This window comes from Tetrao urogallus (assembly GCF_951394365.1).
Source record: "Tetrao urogallus genome assembly, chromosome: 4".
Lineage (NCBI taxonomy): Eukaryota > Metazoa > Chordata > Aves > Galliformes > Phasianidae > Tetrao > Tetrao urogallus.
In genome coordinates this window covers 19,109,275-19,129,716 of record NC_136817.1, presented here as the reverse complement: position 1 = coordinate 19,129,716, position 20,442 = coordinate 19,109,275, and the positions used below count along the sequence as shown (strand labels likewise).

General features: G+C 39.0%; 1 protein-coding gene across 1 annotated transcript in view; it reads left to right on the top strand.

Annotated features, from left to right (window-relative positions):
• Positions 1-14,405, top strand: part of ARHGEF38 (Rho guanine nucleotide exchange factor 38) — a gene marked incomplete at both ends in the record, with an annotated part of 32,924 nt that extends 18,519 nt beyond the window's left edge. The window contains 10 exons of the mRNA XM_079534302.1: positions 498-515; positions 4,325-4,524; positions 5,041-5,174; positions 6,904-7,008; positions 7,293-7,415; positions 9,612-9,932; positions 11,519-11,659; positions 12,807-13,005; positions 13,174-13,430; positions 14,220-14,405. Of these exons, the coding sequence (XP_079390428.1) occupies positions 498-515; positions 4,325-4,524; positions 5,041-5,174; positions 6,904-7,008; positions 7,293-7,415; positions 9,612-9,932; positions 11,519-11,659; positions 12,807-13,005; positions 13,174-13,430; positions 14,220-14,405 (1,684 nt within the window). The remainder of the gene's footprint in view (positions 1-497; positions 516-4,324; positions 4,525-5,040; positions 5,175-6,903; positions 7,009-7,292; positions 7,416-9,611; positions 9,933-11,518; positions 11,660-12,806; positions 13,006-13,173; positions 13,431-14,219) is intronic.
• Positions 14,406-20,442: the final 6,037 nt, after the last annotated feature.

The following is a 20,442-nucleotide window of genomic DNA, read 5'->3' as shown; positions in this document are numbered from 1 at the left end:
GTACATCTCTGCTGCTTTCTGTATGCATATCAACAGTATCCTACTCTGAAGAGGTTTCGGTTGATAAATAGCCTCTCAAAAGTTGAACAACTTAATTGATTCTCTATCCTAAAAGCCTACAATGTATTCTTTTTCACACAAAAATAATGTAGGAATGACATTCAATTTTGCTCTTTGCGCTAAGGATTTGATGTTGCTAGCACAGTGACTCAAGCTGTCTTCTCTAACAGAGTTAGGAGAAGGCTGGGCAAAATCCAGGTTCCTGACAATCCTTTCTCATTTGGGGCTGTCCTTTCAAAAAGATGTAGGGCCAGATTCATTGGTACCCTCTGGCTGTTTTGTGCAGTTCTGCTGACACACAGCAGCCATAAACCTAAGTTAACTGGCCATTTACAGCTGCTCTGTGTCACCTAAGTGTATCTGAGAATCTGGCCCATGATCTATATAAGTCCTTTTAGGAGGAACTAATATATATTTTTGTTCCTTTTCTTTTGCAGAAAGATGTATGAGGAAGAGTAAGTACTATGTCTTTTTCATGTGTAAAATAATCTTTTAATTATCTTTTATTTATCTTAAGTACGCTTAAGACTGTACATGTGGAAATTTTAAGAACACTAAGCAATATCTGTAGAATGCATAGACTTCTCCAGGACATGTGTGATAAAACACTCTCAGTTTTAATTTCTCTAAGCCTGTCTGGTTCTCTAATTACTAACTGCACTGGTTTTGCAATGTCTTTCAACACTTGTGGTTTATGAAGCTACTTAATTTGGATGCCAATTCATTCAGAGCCCTTTACTACCACCTTATTGTCTAATAAATGTGCTTAGAGAGCTCTGAGCTCCTCAGCAGTGCTTGTCAACAGTGCAGTGTCAAATCTGAAAATCCAGGCACTCTTCAATTGCTGTGCATTATGCATCTGTAGGCCTGCTCAGTACACACCAGGCTGATAGGTAAAGCTATTTCTAAGGTAAGGACACTTTTGGTAGCCCTAAATATATGAGAAATCCATCTTTCTGAGGAGCTTCCCTCTGACGATGGCTGTAGGAACATCAGAAAAGAACAAATGTCTGGCAACACCTTGCCAGAATACTCACCCAGCCTTGGATACCTGACATTTTTGAAAAGCTTTAAGGGAGAGTTTATCAGGGCTGTGGTTTCGGACATCCAGCAGGTCTGGATCCTTGAATACAACATGAAATCCTAAATTCACCTGCAGGAAGGGGTAAGAGAAGGGATTAGCTGAACCAAAGAAAATGATTACAACTCAGACAGAAATGTTAAGAGAAAAGAGAAGCAGGTGTGCTTTATGTGGATAGAAGAGAAACATCTGTAAAATCAGAGAATTAGTCAGTTGGACATCATAAATAAGGTCAATGTAAAATAGCTTTCAAAGGATTTACGTGTTGAAATCCTAGGTTGGGGTTTTCAAGATTTATTTGGTGATTGAAAGTACTTTATTTGCACTGGTTTTGACAAAGGAGATTCTATACTCCTTTCGAAAAAGGGATAGAGGTCCTAGGAGGAACACCAAATACCCAGAGTAACAATAAGATAACATGAGAGAGCAGTGTGTGTAGAAATAACACAAGACTGGCTGCTCTGCCTTGCACTACCCCCCCAGAAGTTAATGCCCAGCTTTCTCCTTTAGTTTACAGTGGACTGTGGGATACAGCACACTTCTTGAGCTGAAACTAGCTCTTGTAAAGCTGCACGAGGAATGATGTTCACTCAAGAACCCTCCCTGAGCTTGGCTACCTTGCATGACTTGGTGGCATTTGTGTTCACCCTGCAAGCACACAGGCAGGGCATGCCGAAATGCCATCTCTTGCACTTCAGACGCTGTGGAGTCAAAGCAAAACATGGGCAGAACTGCACCTGAAAGTCTGCACAGTCTGCTCTGTGTTCGAGTTAGAAAGCATGGCATAACTCCCCTCAATCTCCCAGGTTGCTTTTCATTCAAGTGTGATCATTCATTCAAGAAAACAATTATACACATATCAGACAAAGCTGCTTATTGCTATCAACTACACTGGTTGGATTCTGCTTAGATTAACAACTATGCAGCCTCAGTGAAATCCCTGGGTTTGCATGAGAGCCTTACAACACAGCGAATTATTTGCCTGCCTGTTTTGTGCTAATATGAGCTCACACGTAGTAAATTGTAAAACTCAAGTCTTTGAGACGTGCTGCAGCCTGTGATGCGTGCACACAATTTCAGAGCTGCCAAGCTGAACACAACACCATCCTCAGCCCTGCGATACCAAACTGGCTGTCACATTCACCACAGGACTTACCTGCTAGACAGCAAAAGTGTGAAACTAAACCCTGGGTTCCCTCTCTTTGCACAGCTCACCACCATGTATTTTTTGAACTGGTGGGAGTCCTTCTGCATCTGTCTTGCTTTGTTGTAAGGAGGGAGGCAGGGTATGCCATGAAGCTCACTGCAGCTAAGCCAGCTGCATGCTCCGCAGAGCTACACTGAGAATCTGCGATGAGATTAGTGCAGCTACTTATAACCTAGAATACTTGCTAAATTCATGATAAAATGGGGAGAGGCAGAAGCAGCATTGCAAACGAATTATCAACTTAATTCTCTGCACAATGGCTGTCACAAGCCTGTTTGAGTCGTGTGGCGGGGCCACGTCCTGCCTGGCTGCCGAGTGCATGCTCGCTGGGCCCACTGGAAATGGGACTCATCCAGGGAGAGTGGAGATCAGCAGATAATCTCGCTGGGGAGAATTAGAGGAGTTGAACTTTGTGGCATTCAGGGCCCCAGGGAGTCATTATCTTACAACAAACCTACTATCTCTCAAACCATATTGCTAGACTGTGTCATGCAGATACGTGAACAGAGGGCTGTTTATCACTTGGGCAGCTGTCCAAAGTGCAACTATATAAAGAGAAGATACTTGAAGATTTTTCCATTCATGAGGCAGCTTCTACAGATTTGCATTCAAGGGGCTTTTTAGAGAAAACAATAACAATTTAAGATTTTTTTCATTATTGCTGCCAGAAGCTGAAAGAAGGGAAAATAGCTCTATATGTTTAATGTAGGATACAGGGGAAATGAGGGGCATTGAAATGATAAGAAGGTTTGGGGACATCAAGAAGCTTTAAAAGGCATCTACTGTTAATTTTTTTCATGCAGAACTTTTCGCAGATAATGTCTGTGCAAGAGAGATGGTTTAAATATGCAGATGTCTCTTCTCAAAGGCATTCAAATTGTTAGTTAATTAGTCAGCAGTAAGGACTGGTTGGTGTACTTTTCATACATATAAAAGTGGGAATGAAAGCCTTTTATTCCCTTCTTCTGCTCTTCCTGCTCACAAAACAATAGATGTCAGCCTGCAAATCTGAGTGGATGTTCTCTGCTTTTTGTACTTCCCTTCTATGTTTTATTATTCTGCCTTTCCTCGTTCAGAAATCCTTCTTTGCCTACCATTAGCTTTTCCACAGTTATTGTCAGATCAGCTCCTTCCCTCCAAGACAGTCTTTTTGGGCATGCAAATGGAAGCCTTGCTCTGCTCTAGTGCCTCACACCATCCCCACCAGCTCGCTCACAGTTCCAAGGGGCACCTGTGAGTCTGGGGTAGTTCACAGGAGCGCTGATGATGCTGCAGCATTCCCAGGTTTGCTCAGCAGAATGCTAGCATGAGGAGAGACAAGGACTCCTCTGTCCTGCTGTCAAAGCCTCAGTAGTGTGATGTCACCTCCTGGAAGCCAGCACAGAAAACAGCAGGTAAAGAATGGCAAAGCTTATACTAGCAAACTGAAAGGTGTTGCAAGAAGGGATGCAGCAGTGAGCAGGCATCTCAGTTACTTCACAGTGTGGAGATGTTGCAATTTTAAGGCTTAGGGGCCAGAGCAGGATGTAGTAGCCCCACTTCTTGTATTTCTCAATCTTCCTGTTATTTGCTCTTCCACCTACATCTCCCTTCTTGGGTGCTGTGCAAGTTGCACCATACACACCCCTCAGACTGAGTGGGCCAGTTTCACAGCCGATGTCTAAGCAATATGGCAAATTGCTGAAAATACAGAAAACTCAGACCTGGTGTGTATTTCTCATTGAGGGGGCAGGAGGATGGTTTCATTTGCAACAGCCCGTGTTTCCTGACAGATGTATCTTATTTTTTGACTTAAGTGGTGATTGCATATCTATGACTCAGTGCAAAGCACTGCTCTGGTTTTGATATTTTCTGTAGTTGAAAGCTCAACTGAAGGATACAAAAGGCAGCAGCTTCAATGACTAGACAGAAATAGAAGAAGTCTTTGTCTTCAAGGAGTTTCTCCTTATTTGACTTTTCCTTGGTATAAATTATAGAGGAAAGCCAAATCTAATGGACATGGGATCCCTGATGATCAAGCCAGTACAGCGGGTAATGAAATATCCCTTGTTACTCCATGAACTGTTGAATTCAACTCCTGCTTCTCACCCTGACCACAAAGCACTACAAGAGGCCCTTTCTGCTATGAAAAATATTAATGTGAACATCAATGAACTCAAAAGGAGGAAAGATTTAGGTAAGGAAAAAAAAACAGTGAATTTTTCTGTCAGTTTGGGCTGGCAGTTACAAGAGAGGTTTCAACTCCAGTCATAATGCCACAACAGTTTTCGTTGGTGTTACTTAAGTTGCGCAATACACCGGGTTTCAGCAAAATAAAAGATGCCTTAATGTCACTTGTCCTCAGCCAGCTGTGTTACCTGCCAAAGGATGCAGATTCCCAGAACATGAAAAGGATAAAAGGATACATGTCATACCCATGATCATCATCAGTAATGCAGCTGCAAACACTAATAATAATTAAGATGCAGTGATAGTGCTGTTTCTTACAGACTTGCCACATTGAAGTCTTGCTTCAATATTCTCAAGGCTAGCATTGATAACGGGGTTTTCATGATCTCAAGCATTTTGACACAAGATTACAGCAAGTGACATCAAAGTGTCTGGTCTCAAACGGTTTTGTATTTGTGCCCCCATTCCTATGAAAAGCCCCATGGATACAGATTATTAGTGTCACGAAATTCTCTGTCTGCAGTGCTGAAGTATAAGAGGAATGATGATGATGAAACCCTGAAAGAAAAGTTTTCTCGACTGAATATTCACTCCATTAGCAAGAAATCCAAGAGGGTCACCAGCCATCTGAAAATACTGACAGGGGGAGAACCTCAGGTACTTAACTCACCCAACTGCAGATTTGCATTGACAGCTTCAGTGCTGCTTTTGCACAGGCGTTTCTAAAAACATTTTAGAAAAACAGTTTGTGGTGTCGCTTTTTTCCTGTATCATTTATAAAGTCATTTTCTGAGTGTCACATAAGACAGGAAAGATCTCTGTGATTGAAATAGAAAACAAGATAATGTATTCTTTATCCTTTCCTCTTTTATCTAAGAGTTTCTCAAGCTTGTGATCTTCAGCAGAGAGGAAGTGACCAGTATTTTTGTGAAAGTCAGCTTCAGCTCTTTGTGGTTGGACTGGCAATAGTTACTGTGAATACATTCTGGGCGTCTTACTCTCCATCCCAACCTTCACATTCTGAGTCCTCTAAGGAAGATGACTAATAGTCCCAATTAGTAAAGATCATAGGGTTTTGCCTCTACATGCCTAAGAACCTGTAAACATCAAAACTACCAGAGGCAGAACTCTGTGATAAATCCAATGAGTGCTAGGTGGGCAAAACCAAAATGCTCCTTCATAATTCCAAGGCTGTAGTTCAAACTACCAGGATAAACATTTTCAGAGAAGCTGCAATCTGAATCTGAAAGAAAATCAATTATAACTGACCTTGAAAATGATATATCTCTACACAAGCCTACTGGTTATACAAGGTCATTTGCCTTTCTAGATGTGACTTTACAAGATCGGTGCCATTTTTTCCTGTTTTGTTGTTTACCAGTTGGTTTCCCCCCTTTCTCTGACGCAAACTACCCACATTTACATTTTTTTTTCCTGCTCATTTATTTGCACAGTGGAAATTTCTGTATTTTTGCTGGTTTTCCCACAAAACCCCATGACAGACTGGAACACTGTCAACACTATAAATTCAGAGAAATGTAGAATTAAATGAGATTAAGAGGAAGGGTGATTTTTTTTTTTTTTTTTTTAAACAAGGTTCATTTTCTGGTTTTTTTTTTTTTTTTTTTTTTTTTTTTTTTTTTTAATTGAGCTTAAAATATTTGAGAATCATCTTAGACTCAAGATGTATGTTATAGATTCAGCCCTCTTTCTTGCTTAATTAAAGAAAGTTTTCAATTCACATCTCTGAAACATGCTGTGACCCTTACAGCAAAACCCCAGAAAAACAGGCTTGAGATTTCTCAAATTCCTTAACTAAAAGGTAGGCAGAAATAAGTGTATTTTCAGGGTTTCTACAGACAGCATTAAAAAAGTAAAAGCAGCCTGTTTCCAGCTCGTGAGGTTACAAGCTGGAGGGCTGACGTTGCTCTAGAGGTAACAGCTCCACCTACAGCCTGCCTGGGAGAAATCTCTCCATTACACACATGAGCACCAAAGGAAACAATGCCATGATGTAAAAGGATACCATATTTTATGTCATATTTTCACCATCGTTTCCCAAATGCAGCAAATATACATATATATATATATATATATATACATATATATATATATATAAAATGTATTTATATTTATTCATGTGGATTGCTTATAATAAAGCAACGCCTTGCTTCCACAAGGTTTGGCAGAACTTAAAATCTCTGTCTTGCTATCCAGTGCCTTTGACTTCTCTTGGATTCAGATCAGAGTTTGGGAGAACTAGGGACCAATCTGTTCTGTTTTCAAAGGGAGGAGTTTAGGGAAAGCTTGAGGTTTTTCCAGCAGAGCTTTAGAGATTTCTTTCATTAGTCAGACTCCAAAATAACAGTGAAAACATCTGATTTAGGTGAAAGATCAGACATTCAATAAGGAAGAAAAGTTGTTTCGAAGCTTAGAGAAGACTGTGAAATCATGTGTGAAGAACATTTCATTATCCTTACAGCATCTACAGGTGGGTACATGGTTTTATGCAATCTGGGGCACAACTTTTTTCAGTGGAACATTAACAACTTTATCCTTTAACAGTTTACACTGAAAATAGGTAAGACACAGGAAAATATTTTCACAGTAAACAACCCCCAAATGGCTGGAAACTGCACAGAAAAAAACAAATAGGTATGAGAGATGGAAAATATTTCTGATTCCATCAATATTATTGCAGTATCTGCATGAGCGGGTGCAGCACATTAAATAAATCATAACCCATTTTCATCTTCCTACCATCTCCTCATTTAGGATTCCATACATCTGGCTGCACAGAACATAACTGGGCTTCAGGAAATCTTGCAAGACAAAGATGACGAAGCTAACAAAAACTCAAAGAAAATGAACAACCCTACAAATCTCTGTGAAGACCTTGTAAGTTTATGCAATGTCCAACATTACATAGATAACAGTGTGACTGAGAGAACACACGTATGTGAGGAAGACTCAGGGCAAGAAGGAGCAAAAAAACCTTAGGTATCCACTGGGAAAGATGAGTGTTTCTTGGTGTAAGTTGCTATAGGAAATTAGAAAATTTAGTCCAAGTAAAATGTATTTTCCCTAAAAAAAATAAAGAAAACTTTGTAAGTTCCTAGGATTAAACTAAAATCATTGCGCTAAGTTTGCATGCTTCTGCTGAGCTTTAGACAGGAGCAGCAGATCTATGTTTTTTCTAGTTTCCTTACCAATATTCACAGTCTTACAGTGACTTTTTTCTTTTTTTTTTTTTTTATCTTTGCTGTATAGTCCTGATCTATTAGTTCCTGGGATCATAAATCCATGGAAATCTCAGCTATTATCACCCTTTCAAGCAACTTACTGTCCTTAGTATAGGGAAAATGTGAACACCCTGGATGTAGCCTATAATGGTTAAAAAACAGTAACCCAACTCTGAAAAACTTCAAGTTTTTCAACCAGTCTCTCACTTTCAGGGTCCAAAGGAACTCTAATATCTGACTCTACTAAGATAGACTAAAATGTCTCTTCAAAATGGGCCAGGCTGCTGCTTCAAACAGTTCAACCTGGTAAAATTCAGAGGTGGAGGTTTTCTTATGCTTTCCTCAGTCTGGTGACAGGAAGTGAGATGGTGTAATTTCCTTTTCTTTGTAGTTCCAGAATTTACAAAGAAACTGAAAATTTAATCTTAATAATCAGAAATATCTTTTCAATAACTTTAAAATGAATGACTACATTAGGGGAGGAAAAGGGACCCCTCTATCACACCGAATGATGACTGTGCAGTATGGAAGACATCCTTCCCCACACCACTTCCAGAACCAGCAAAGCAGCAGAAGAAGGTCCACAGCAGGTGAAACATAAAACCATTTTTCAGGAAGACACTTTGTAACTCCCACTGCCTCAGGACCCATCTGGCCTGAAGTCCCACATAATTTTAAAAAACATCTGAACATTATTTAACTGTGGAAATTTTTAATAACTATGTTTACGTATTTTCTACTTCTTTGTCTTACATTTCATACAGTCTTTATCCTATATATATTTTAAAAAACCAACAATGTTGTCCTTACTTTGCATGGTGAGCAGATGTTTACGTGTTCTTCTGTGTGTGTGTGTTATCAATGGAGATCTCAGCAATAGGCTCACATTAGTTTTTTGGTTTTTTTTTTCCCTTTCTGCATTTGTCAGTAATGGATACTTTCCTCTCTTGTGTTTTAGGGAAAACTTTAGGGCAGAAATCCATGGTAGCCCCTTCACTTCTGGAAATCAAGAGCAGCAGTTTGGAAAAAGCTTTTTTTTTGAAACACATCAAAAACCGCTTCACTAAACACAGCCTAGTTTTTCAGGTGGAAATAAGACATAAGCTAGCAGCCAGTGCACAGCATCTTGGCCTTGGGTCCTGGTCCTAAAACAGATGTGCCCTCAACCATGGCATGCTATGGAGGGGAAGAGGGATGGCTGCGCTTTTATTCCCACGCTTGATCCAACAAGCTATTTCACATAGAACATCCAAGGGCTTTAACTTGATGATGAGGTTTACTCATCAAAAGTCTGTGCTATATTACAACATGTGACTATCAAAAATATATTTTTTAGTGCAATATTAATGCTTTGAGATGATTAGAGGCTAATAGGAATGTCTAAGAAGGATTTTTTTTTTAATCAGTGTCTATGTTTGCTTAAACAGGAATTGATTTACTGGTATTTATTTTATTTGGCTGAATTCTCAGTTTTACTTGAGTGCAGCACCACAAAGCACTGAAAAGCACATTCACCTACTCTTCAGTTTCAGTCCTCATGGTTATCCTTCACTGATCCTTGCCTTGGTCTTTCCTCCATGGTATCACAAAGGACAGTAACATAGGCTATGGGCTCCAGGGGGCCATTTCCATTATCAGACACCATAAGCTGCAAATCTGTTACCTCCACCTTTGCAACATTACGAAAGATTTCTAACTTATGCTATACCCTGTGCTGTGAAGCTGCCTCTGACAGCAATACTTTGGGAAGGGTCAATAACAGATTGCTTGATGGGCTGCAATGAGGCTGAACCTGAAGTCTGAAGAGTTGCGAGAAAGAAGTAACATGTGGGACTGTTTTATATCTTTCCAGATGGCTCAACTAGACAAGGTTGTTTTGACTCCTCTCTCAGCACTACAAGCCTTGTTTTCAGGCCCACAGAAGCTCATCCAGAAGCGCTATGACAAATTGTTGGACTACAACAGCTACCTCCAGAGGTCAACAGGAGAAGAGCTTGATCTAGCAAAGAAAGACTATGAGGCTTTAAATGCACAGCTAGTGGAAGAACTTCAGGTATTCAACAAAGCAGCCAAAAAGATTGTGTTGAACTGTCTGTATTGCTTCATTACCCTCCTCAGAAGTATTATGTCTGCAGCACTTCAATCAAATTCTGCTGTGGTGGTGCCTGTTCCAGTAAGTACATTATAAATAGGCATAAGCCCTATTTATCTCTCTATTTTCTTTCTGTATGCATTGGGTAGGATTTGTAGGACACATACCTAAAAGCTACTGCGATTTTGATTGTTTTGGTGAGCACAATCTTTTTTTTTTTTCTTTGCAAGCGCAGCAAAGGTTAAGTTCTCAGCTTGAGTTTTGTCAGTCTTGGACCTTTTATTGAGAGTGACCACAATGCAGCTGCTCCAGTAATATCAGTGGAGAGACAATAGGGCAAAAATGGAGGCAGTTCTTAGTATTTAAGCCTTGGTTTCTTTAGGTCTGCCCTGAACAGCCTAGAAGACACAGGAAGAGAAATTCTAGGAAAAGGAAAGTGCATGAACTCTCCTTCTAGTGTTAGAGCTGCAGTCACACAGAAACCTGTAGGCATAAGGCTGAGGAGATCTGATGAAAGAATTTATATGAAAAACAAGTTGCTTTTAAATCCAGATATGCTGCAGAAGCTCCTGCACAGCAGGACAAGTCAATAAAGTATAGTTCTGTCTGTGTTGGCAGTTTTAGAAAGTTAAAGTAATTTCTCTTACGTAATCACAGCCAACAAGGATGCCTATTTGAGCTAACATAAGAGCATCAGTTCTTCCAGCCTACTCAACTCTTTCTATGCACTGTATGCATTACCTCAATATTATGGAAGTATTATTAATTTGTGTGAAAATTACACAAAGTTCACTCCGCTGGAGGACTCGCAACCTGAGAAACAGAGCTATGACAACACCTCCAAATCCACTCACCTGAACCAGAGGCATGTTTAGGCAACTGTGTTTGGACAAAATTCTGCATAAGAAACATGTTGCAGTGAGGCCCTTCTGGAGTATCCCTTTCCACCAAGAGCTGACTTTAGAGGCAGGAAAGGGCTGAAAAATTGAGAAAAGATCAGGATCAAAACAGAGCTGCACTGTTCAAACAGAATATAAAGGCTTTTCTGCATGAAGAAATCTGATCCCTATAATTTGACCATTAAGTATTTTAGAATATGCTCTGTCAAGCGTCAAGCATTGTTTTCTATGATGCTTTTCCTAAAAAATTAATTCTTCCCCCCCCCCCCCCCCCCCCTTTTTTTTTCCTGTTTACATCAGCAAACATATTTGGAGTTAGGCACATACCAAAAGCACTCACCCAGTACCTCAGACAGACTGCCAGCTTATCCATGTGTCTTTAACACATCAGCACAGTTTCACAGAAACACAGCTGTGGGTTAAGCCTTGCAGCACATGGGCCACTGTGATGTACATTTGCATCTGAAAGCAGGTGGCTCAGTACCATAAATGCAGAGCTGCTCATTTACATTTTTGTTGCTGTTTAGAATTTTTTTTAACGATTCAACTTAAATCAGTATGTCTTGTAAATCTAACAGCAATCATTAGTTACTTTTCTTAAACAGATCTTTCTTTTGTCTTGCGCCTAGCACACTATAGGCTCTGCAGGAAACAGCCGTACCTTGTCAGATTTCTGACGCCTAGTGTTGAGCCCATTAAGCCAAATATGCTGTCTCAAATCTCGTTACCATTTTGTTCGTGAGATCTAACCTACCTTTATGTTTGCAGCTGTCTTCCTCAAGCATCTGTGAAGTGCAGCATCAGTTAATGGAGGAGGTTCACAAGCTGAATTTTGTAAAAGAAAACAGCAGTGCAACCTTCATTGAAAGAAAATTGAGCTTGGAAAAAAAGAAACCTGTCCCCTCTCCAGTGAGTATCATACATCTGAGTCCTTTAAAGAATCCTTTTCTGATCACTTTTGAAACAAATCCATGTTTATATCATTCAGAGATCTGGCTTTTGTCCCTTCACTGGGAATCTGAATTGTGTTATGTGAATGAAGCTGTTCCATTGGCCGGTAACTTTTTAAGACTCTTCACACTCGTGTTGTTATCTTGGAAATCCACTTGAGATCACCTCTGATTATCCTTAGATCTTTGTGCACATGTTAAAGCTGTATATGTAAAATTGGATTGCTTCTCTTGTTAAGAACTCTTGCAGCACATCTTACTTTTATTCAGAACTTCTCATCCAGCTTTTCTACGTGTATTTGTATGTATACACAAATTAACACACATACACACCCCAGAACAGAAGATTCATAAAGTCCACTAAAGGGATCCGCATGTCTGTGGTTCCTAATCTTATCAGACATTTACAGAGCATTCAAAGGGTCTACTTAACCCTACCACACAGTCAGATTTCAGTAGAAGCAAAGGAAGCTGCAGGATTCATTTTTGCATCAGATAGGCAGGAACATGTGCTCTTTCTGTCACAGTGTGTTAAAGTCACAGGGACGTACAGCCCCTCTCTTTTGGTCCTCTAACCAAACACGCTTCCAGCAGTTCATAGCACCTTGCCATATATAGCATGGGAATTTTGTACAAAAAGCAGACTATTCTGTTTCTACTCATTTTCTGCTCCAGTGCTTTGCTGTGCAAGTTGCTACATGACCTTAGCACACCTCTGATAATTTTTTGATTACACTTTTTGCAACTTTACAAAGGAATTCAAAGATCACTGTTCTGGAAAAACAGTTAAAGCAGTGACAGTTCACATACAGAACACAGCCAGTACTCTGTTCTCATGAGCCTAAGAGGTACTTAATTAGTTATACTCCTATATATCTTTTGAGATCTGCCTGTTATTGGTGAGCTATCACCATAGCAGTTGTACAGATACCTTCTGTACATGCAAAGGGCATTTGGTTACATACAGCTGTGTAACTCCTTTATCTGGATGTAGAAGTGTAGTCAGTTGCCACATGCAGAATGTACGCTGGTTCCTTTCATGCATCTGTGCTGCTCAACAAACAGCCTCGACATTATTCCTACTGAACAATTTTTTGTCTTTTCAGCTTGAATCCCCACGTCAAACAGAAGACCACAGGTCCAAGCTGCTGTCTACGTACAGCGCAGAACTGCTGTATCAAGCTAAGCGCAAGTGCAATGCCACGCAGGAATTTGATATTGATCTGCATGAAGGAGAAGTGGTGGCTGTTGTGGAGCAAAAGGATCCCTTCCAAAGTACTAGCAGATGGCTTGTTGACACAGGAAGTAAGTTCTCTGCACAAACATCCCAATAACAGCCTCCTATTGATTTCTTTTCATTCTGGCCCCATCTGTCTGCTTATGTTGTACTGACAGCTGCATAAAATGGTTTAACAGCATTTTTTTTTTTTTTTTTTTTTTTTAAATTTTCTGTCTTTTTACTGTGATATCCAGTCCTCAAGGGATATGTGTATTCCTCCTTCCTGAAGCCTTTCAATCCAGCCAAAGCGCAGAAGGACATAGCAGAGAGCAACTTGTGTGATGATGATTTTGATAACATCAGCCTCTTTGTCTCTTCACGGCCATCCTCTGACAGCAGCTCAAGTTCAGGGCACAAGAAGAGTGACAGCAACTCATCTCTTCACCCCTGTAAAAATCCCACAACTAATAGCACAGAGGCTGGAGATTCTCAGGATGTGGATGATCAGCATGTAAGTAGGATACCTGCTGAGCCCATCTTCTTATTTTTCTCATCTCAAATCCACCGTTATAATGGCTGTAATTTAAATAGTTCCTTTTGCACTGGAAAATTCTTGTACTAATCTGTCAGAATGACATGGGGAATTTGCTATCCTCTGTCCTTTGGCTTTTTTAAATAGCTACAAAGCAGTAAAAGATAATCAGTTCAACTGCAAATCTCAATCTTGTCTCACAGAAAACACACCTTCACATTACACCACTACATGTACAATGCCTCACAGTTCTCATTTGAGCTGCTTGGGGATTTTTCCACTTACCTTTAATAAGACAGCTGTAGCAAAGATGATCAGCAAGGCACAGAGGTGTCTGAAATTTTTACCATCTTCAGACCAGATCAGTGCAGATAGGATCTCTGGCAGCTAAGAAGACAGTTTGAGAGATCCATCCTAACAGCTGCCATATTTAAGAGTAAGATTTAAACGAGGTTTTTCTCTCCTTTGAAACCTTGTAAATTCTCCAGCCAATGCAAGGCTGCATGATCTGAGCCGAAAACTTTAGCACAGTGCTCTCTTGATGAGCTTATTTTGTTCCTTCCTACACAGAATTCCTAAGACCCTTCAGTTTTACTTATTACTTTGGCCCTGTTCTTCATATGCTGTAAGCAATTACAGACCATGCAGTTATGTACATGTTATTAGACACATTGTACATATAGAACTTGTACTAACACGCAATGGCCAGCTAAGACGTGGCTACATTTCTGAATTCAGATTTTGCATTTTGTGGCTTTCCTTTTTCAGACCTTCTATGCTGTTTATGCATTTCAAGCAAGAAGTGATCAAGAACTCAGTCTTCAGGAGTATCAGAAGGTTAGGATACTTCGGTTTTCTGACCTGAGTGGCAATAAAGAATGGTGGCTAGCAGAAGCCAAAGGTCAGAAAGGATATGTACCATCTAATTTTCTCGGAAAAATGACATACGCTTAGGAACCTAAAAGGTCCATTCAGCCAGTTTCTATGAAGCAGACAATGATAATCTACAATGGTTTGCAGAAAGCAAGGCACACTCACAAGTGACTGACAGAAGCCACGGCACCTGGTGCAGCACACACATGATACTGAGGACCTCTGGTTTCCAAAAGCCATCACCTTGTCAAGACCTCAGGGAAGAAGCATTTAACAGGAAGACCAATTCTGCTTACCACCCCAAAGGGCTTGCTTTTCCCTATTACCCCATAATTTTCACTTCTATCAAAATGTCCTACATCCAAATTCAATGTACGAATACACTTCACAGCAGAAGTGATGTTCCCCCCCCAATATTCCACAAATAATATTCAAGATGAAGGCAGCCAGCCTTGAAAAAAGACAAATTCAGCCTTCAGGGATTTTGCAGCTCAGACTGAATTGTTCTTAAATCTCTACCTTGATGAACACAACCACATCTCCAAACTCAAGCTTTTGGGTTATCTATTTTTATCTCCAGCCACTTTTGTAAAGAATCTTTTTCTCAGTGGTGAATAGAGTGGGAAAAGTAAAAAAAAAAAAAAAAAAAAAGCTTTTTTTTTTTAAGCAGCATTTCAGTTTAAACTATACTGATGCAGTTGGTATCAGCAGCTGAACTCAGAGATGAAAGTATGTTTAGTTACATGTAGAAATGGAATGAGGAAAAAAAGGGAAGAAGAAACAAGTAACATGAAATAAAGGTTATCTTCAAGAAAATAAATTTCATAGCTACTTTGTAAGGTAAGAAACAGTCTGCAGCAAGACGAATCTGCCTCAGGTTTAAAATGACTTTTCTATACACTAGCTGCTTTTTAGTGTAAGATCCATGTAGTGAAACAATTTGTGTCACTAGATTTAGGAAATTCATTAAGATTTGGAAAAAGGGTCAAGCAGTGCCATTCCAAGAATATTTACTGCCTGATTCTTTAGGTCAGACACAGAAATCATACTATCAAGGGAATACACTAAGATTTAAGATATATCAACATTTATCTTCCTAAAAAGAAAAAAATAAATCATTCTCATACTGAAAGCATCTTAACATTAAACAGTGAAGAAAATACTGATGAGCTGATCTGCTGTTTGCGAAACTTGGAATTAAAAGCCCTATATCTGGCTGAAGTATCTTAACAGCAGTCAGGGTTATTTTAAGAAGATAAAATAGTTTACATCATACCCTCAGTGAGCATGGAAAACTAAAAAATCCCAAGGAAAGATGTGTTTTTCAAGCAGTACTTCTTGAGTTTCCCTGACTGCAGTGACCCTTACTGAGCTTAGGCTGGTGGGCAATCTAACAATACATCTTTACTACTACCATTGATAACTGTGCGTTTATAAAAATTTATTACAGGACAGAAATGCCTTGGTCCTCTAGCAATGAGTGAGGACCTTCTTACATTAAGTACTGCAAAAAGAAAACAGATCAACAACCTAAGAGTCTGAGCCTGAAACAGTGAAAGAAACTCCTTGTAGATATTTTCAGTACAGCTTCATAATTGTTTTTAACTGATTGACCAATAAAATGGGGGGGGTAGGAGGGTGTTGTTGATCAAAGGTGAGCATATACAGAAATTGTTCTAAAGCTGTTGTGTCAGTTTCTACTTCCTGAAGCACAGGATACGAATGTAAAACAATCCAAAGCCTAGAGCATAGCAAGAAATAGCCAGTCTGCAAAGAAAGGATGATAGTTATAATAGCTGATGCAAGCAATAGTTTTTGCTGCACAAATGGATCTACTTCCATTTTCTTTGGAGCTCCATATTTGCATTTCATTTTGCTGAAAAGATAATTTTGAGTTTTGCTCAGAAGATGTAATAGATACACAGTGGAGCTGTGTATCTTACAGAGCTGAGATCCTGAAATTTGTGCCAGATTGAAGTTATATGACAGAGAAACTTGTAGACTTCACTGAGATGGACATCCAGAAATTAGGATATGAAATTCTGAACTATTGCAATCGCAAGACCAGTAAGAAAAGATATGTACAAGATTGCTTAACTTGCGCTTTCATCTTGCTGTTTCATAGCAAGCAAAAAAAAAAATCATTCATCCATGGATGAAGCTTTTTTTTTTCCTCCAAAAAAGAAAACTTCACATTTAAGTAAATTAAGAAAATAAAGTGAAGGAGGGGGATGGAGGAGAGGGGTGCATGACCTTGGATGAATGAATCGTATGGATTACTATCAATTTCACCCTACTGAGACTGCATTGCTCTGGCACTTAAACTTTAAGATTATGGGGAAGATATACACAAGAAGCTTTTCAGCATGTCTTACATTTCAGAGTACTTTATTTGGAGATGTTCTATAGTTCGCAGTAGTTGAAAGAGTTTTAGAAATGACTGAATTGTATTTAATAGTGCTTCCATGACTGCATTAAGTCAAGGAGTGTTTTATATTTCAGATAGGGAAATTAAGTAAGGGCAAGAGTCAGAAAAAAAAAAAAGATTTCTGTAGTGTTAGTTCTCAGAACTCTGCTTGAGTCATACGGAAGGCTCTGATTTTGAGTGTTATGTACATTCTCCATGAAAAATCAGGCTCTGTGAAGGTGTCTCTAAGCAAGTTCAAACACTGCTTTCCAAGGTGTTCAGTAGGGATCCTGAAGTAACAAGAAAGATGAAGTAACAGTGACAATGTTTCTTTAAATATGTGGGATTTCAGAACTTCGAGGAGGATTCTAATAAGCTATGAAATCCCACTTGATGGCTAGCACTCTTTAAAATGTTATACTGCAGGCTAGTTTATGTGACTTCATTATATATATTTAAAATCTTTACAGTATCTTGGGATTCACTAAATATAAACAGGTGTTCCAGTGGATTAGCTTATTTAACCACCTCAGAAATTCCAAGTCTCGTATATTAAAATTTGGTATTACAGGTGTCTCACAATCTTTTTGTTTGCTTAAAACAAATAAAAATCCAACTTCAATTATTGCAAAACCAAGAGATGCTCTTTGAATTAAAGCCTTCACCCAATAAGATTTACAACAATTCAAATTAGACTTGCTCAGATGCATTTTTGTTAAAAGTCCAACTTTCAGTACTACAGTTCTGAGCCAGGTTAGGACTCCAGACATTCTTAAAAGCCATGTAATGTTTTCACAGCTGATTCAGTAATGCAAAAGAAGGTTACAGTATTCTAAGAATTTTCTTGTTCTAATTAGTGACAAAACTAATTATTTTGACTGAAGGAGGAAAAGGCTGCAGTTTAATCCTGCATGTACTCAAACATGCATTTTAGTTACTTGAACCATCATGACAGTAAGCATGTACTACTAGGACTGGGTCTGTTCAAACTGAAATGTTCCTCCCCTCACAGATGTATTTTTTAAGTATTGACATTGGTCACCTGCAACCCTGCAGACATCCAAGCCAGCGAACAACACAATGCCTCTCATTCGACCTTTGACAACTGTGTTGTCTTCCCTCTTAATCCTTAAATGAGGATTTACCTTTTTAAAACTAAAACACATTGAAGAATTCTTCCTTCTGAGTAATTATGCCCTTCAAATGCTAAAATATACCTTTGCTGTCATTTTAAGCTAGATTGCAGAAATGCCACCTCTGGACTAGAGCTGTAAAAGAAAAGAGTCACAATGCTTGTGTGACTACAACTCCTTCTACAATCATCTTTGTTCAGAAATGGTGAAATTAATCTTCTTAAATTATTGCAATAATAAAAATATTTTTCTAAGGCTGTTGTCTTTTTTTAAAATTATACAAAAAAAGACCTATTCCAGAAGCTAAGAGCTATGCATGCTACCCAAGATCTGCTTCCTGTTGTCAGCTATAAAAAGCATCACTGCAAAGTTACCAGAGCAGAAGAAATGGTCAGTTGCATCAAATAATACACTGCCTTTTTAGTATACATCTTAACTTCTCTATTCACATATTAAGACTTGCTCAGTACCTTGATAACATACGATGAGTTTCAAAATACACCTCAAGTTTGCAAATATTATGTTAGACCTGTTCTTTTCTTGCTACTTCTATGGTTGTGACCATTATTTACTGCTATGTCCAGCCAAATTTTTTCCTGTTACCACTCATGACAGAAAGGCCTGCTACAGAAGTACATTACAGAACTGTGTTAGATGCCAGTATCTTTCCTGTTAGACCCAGATACCACCAGCACCCTAGTCCAGCCAAAAGCCTTCACGCAAAAGAAATAAATTGCCTCACATTGCTAAGGAAATCAGGATTTGAGCATCTGTGAAAAACATCATATATAAATGGAAGTATATTTTTATACTGACTAATAAAATGGGTAAGAAAAGTCAAGAAGCTATACTTACAGTAGATCACAGAGCAATCTAGTTTAGGGATTAAAAAAAAAAAAAGCTTTCCTGTTACTTTTTTCCCTAAACATGGAATATATTTTCAAAATTCACAAGGCCTTCCTTCCCTTCTGCCTTACACTAAGTTCTTCAACTCCAAGTGTAAATTCAGTTGAACAATGCCAAAGAACAGATTCCTCTCCTGATAATACAGTTAATTCCATACTAACTTCAAAGCAGAAAGCAACTGTTCCCTTCAATATACTGTGGCTTCCAGCAGTGCCTATTTTATGTATTCAAGCTAGACTGTTGATTTAAAAGTCCAGGTCTATGTTACAAATCCTTATTGATATAATACTTCAGAGAATCACAATCCTAACTGACATTTTTATACCAACAGAAGGAGACTTAACATTTCATTTCAGAAGCTGGAAAAGTTACAACAGAAAATTTATATTAATTGCAGATCCACTGCAAGTTTTGCTAAATGTATGGCAAAAGAAGTTGATGACAGTGCCTTCTAATAGGGATACAGGCACTATGGAGCAATAGCTCACCTCCTTCCAGTGGCCCAAGAGGAGTGCAAGGGTTTGTGCTACAAACCCTTAAATGAAGATGAGGAGGGGTGGATCCAGGCTCCACCCCTTTCAGTCACTCAGGTGCATTGCTTTCATCTGTGCTCCCTGAGTTAGTCACACTTTCGCACCTGGTGCTCAGCCATTGTTTCAGACTGTGACCAGGTAATTCCACTATCAATACTGATCTGTTAGTACAACTTCAGCTAGACTTGGCCTTACTAGAAAGAAGACAGGGATGCACAGAGGGTATTGCATGTTTTTAGATCTCAAGGGTTATATTAAATTCTGCTAGCTACCACAGTTAAAAAAAATAAAGACCAGTTTTTCTCACTTTGTTCAGCCTGTATGTAGTACCTAAAATGAAACAGTGTTCATACATAAGCTTCTGAACTCTCACAAACAAAGTTGTTTATTTGGACACAAGACACAGGCAACTTACATCTAGAATCTTTCTGTGGGAGCAAGTCCTATAATTAGAGTTTATACTTTACATAGTAGCACTCCAGCCATTAAAGGAATCTAGCTTAATGCTCTACTTCATAACATGAGCAACATTCTTCAGAATAATATTTAAGAAAAATACGCCTTTTAATTGCAGTATCTTTTCCTCCTATACCAACATTAAAAACCTTTGCGCTGGAGAGTGAGAACAATTAGCTAATAAATGGGTAATAAAGATTCTGTATTCTCCCTCCTAGTACTGTCACTTACTTTTAAATTGCCCTGGAAGAAGCATGCACTACAAAGACAAAGTTCTTTTTTACCGCACAAGAAATGTTAATTGAAGCAGAAAAGAAATTCTCAGAATAGCTAAGGCAATGCTGAATAAATGAAGCTATTCAGATATTCAAAAACAAAACACTTAGCTTAAACCTGAACAACAGAGAGTGGAAAAGAAGTGAGGAAAGTAGCTGCTTGTATAAGATTTGCTCATCCCACGTTTCAAACACATAAAAGGCTGTGGTTTTCATGCACCTCCTAAACTCTGAGACATTTTCATGTTTAGAGATGCTCCCCTCAACAGAATGGAGAGGGGATCACTGCAGGCTGATCATAGACAACAAGACTCAAAATCCTTCTCCAGTTCTTAAGAGACAATAACAACACAAAATAGAACAGATACAGCAGTTCCCATGAAAGGTATGTGGAACACTCAGTATAAC